At 69.7% G+C, this 1,044-nt stretch overlaps 1 protein-coding gene across 1 annotated transcript in view; it reads right to left on the bottom strand.

Moving 5' to 3' along the window:
• Positions 1-47: 47 nt before the first annotated feature.
• Positions 48-1,044, bottom strand: part of LOC104131816 (PHD finger protein 7-like) — a 1,987-nt gene continuing 990 nt past the window's right edge. Inside the window, exons 4-7 of the mRNA XM_035900545.1 lie at positions 950-1,039; positions 725-831; positions 497-613; positions 48-255 (exon numbers count right to left, since the gene is read on the bottom strand). Of these exons, the coding sequence (XP_035756438.1) occupies positions 48-255; positions 497-613; positions 725-831; positions 950-1,039 (522 nt within the window). The remainder of the gene's footprint in view (positions 256-496; positions 614-724; positions 832-949; positions 1,040-1,044) is intronic.

Here is a 1,044-nt window from a genome sequence, read left to right as displayed (position 1 = left end):
GGGGGAGGAGCACAAGCAGCCCATGCCGCGCTCCCTGCCCCCCCGGGTCACAGCCCCGCTCCTCTCCCCACGCTCCGGGTGCCTGTGGTGGCCACGTGGCCCTGGGCACCCTGTCCCCCCCCGCCGCCCCCCCCACCTGTGCCCATGTCCCTGCAGTCACCGCACTCCCAGGAGTCAGCATCTTCCCCCAGGGCGGAGCAGAGCTGGGGGGTCCCACAGGAGCCACAGGAGGCACAGAGCAGGAGTCTCCAGGGCCTGGGGGAGCAAGGGGACCCGCTGCCACCAAAGGCCCCTGAGCTGTGGGCTGCCAGCCCCGGTGCTGTGCCGAGCCCACCTCCACCCTGCTCCCCCCAGGCAGCCCCGGCCGAGCTGCCGGCACGCTCCCTGCGCCATGCCTGGCTCGGCGTCCTGGAGCACCTCCAGCCCTGCCCCAAGGAGGAGATGAAGGCATCGTGTCCTCGTTGGAACTGTGGGGACCGGGGTCACTGACACTCACCCATTCTGTTCCCACTCCTCCCGTCCCACTGGGCAGAGGCACTGGCTGGCATCACAGGAGCTGTGCCGCTCGTAATGGCCCGCGAAGGCCCCCTCCTCCTCCTCCCAGGCAGCATCCCTGGAGGAGCCAGGAATGCTCAGCTGGGGGCCCTGCTGGCACCCAGGGAGGCCGGAGGGGACTGGTCAGAGCATCCTGGAGCAGGAGGGAAGCAGGAGGGAGGGCACTGACCTGTCGGGGATTTTGATGCCCAGGCGAAACATCTCCTGCTGGAAGGTCGCCATGTCCTGGCAGAGCGGGCAGCGGAAGTGGTAGAGGGCAGAGCGCAGCGCCTGGCCCTGGGGCAGAGCTGCCATCAACATCAGCGGTGCGGGGTCCCCGCTCGCCCCACGGGAGCTGGGTGACGGGGCAATGACAGGGCTGATCACGTCTGGGGCTGGGGGCGATGCCACCTACCTGGATGCAGCGGCGGTGGAACCAGGCGCTGGCGCAGGCGGGACAGATCAGGGTGTCATAGCAGGGTCGCCCCGCCACCGCTTCCTGGCAGATGA

Source organism: Egretta garzetta, unplaced genomic scaffold (assembly GCF_000687185.1).
Source record: "Egretta garzetta isolate BGI_Z169 unplaced genomic scaffold, ASM68718v1 scaffold108, whole genome shotgun sequence".
NCBI classification, from domain to species: Eukaryota; Metazoa; Chordata; class Aves; order Pelecaniformes; family Ardeidae; genus Egretta; species Egretta garzetta.
The sequence above is the reverse complement of the archived record's forward strand: the minus strand, read 5'-3'. Positions and strand labels throughout refer to the sequence as shown.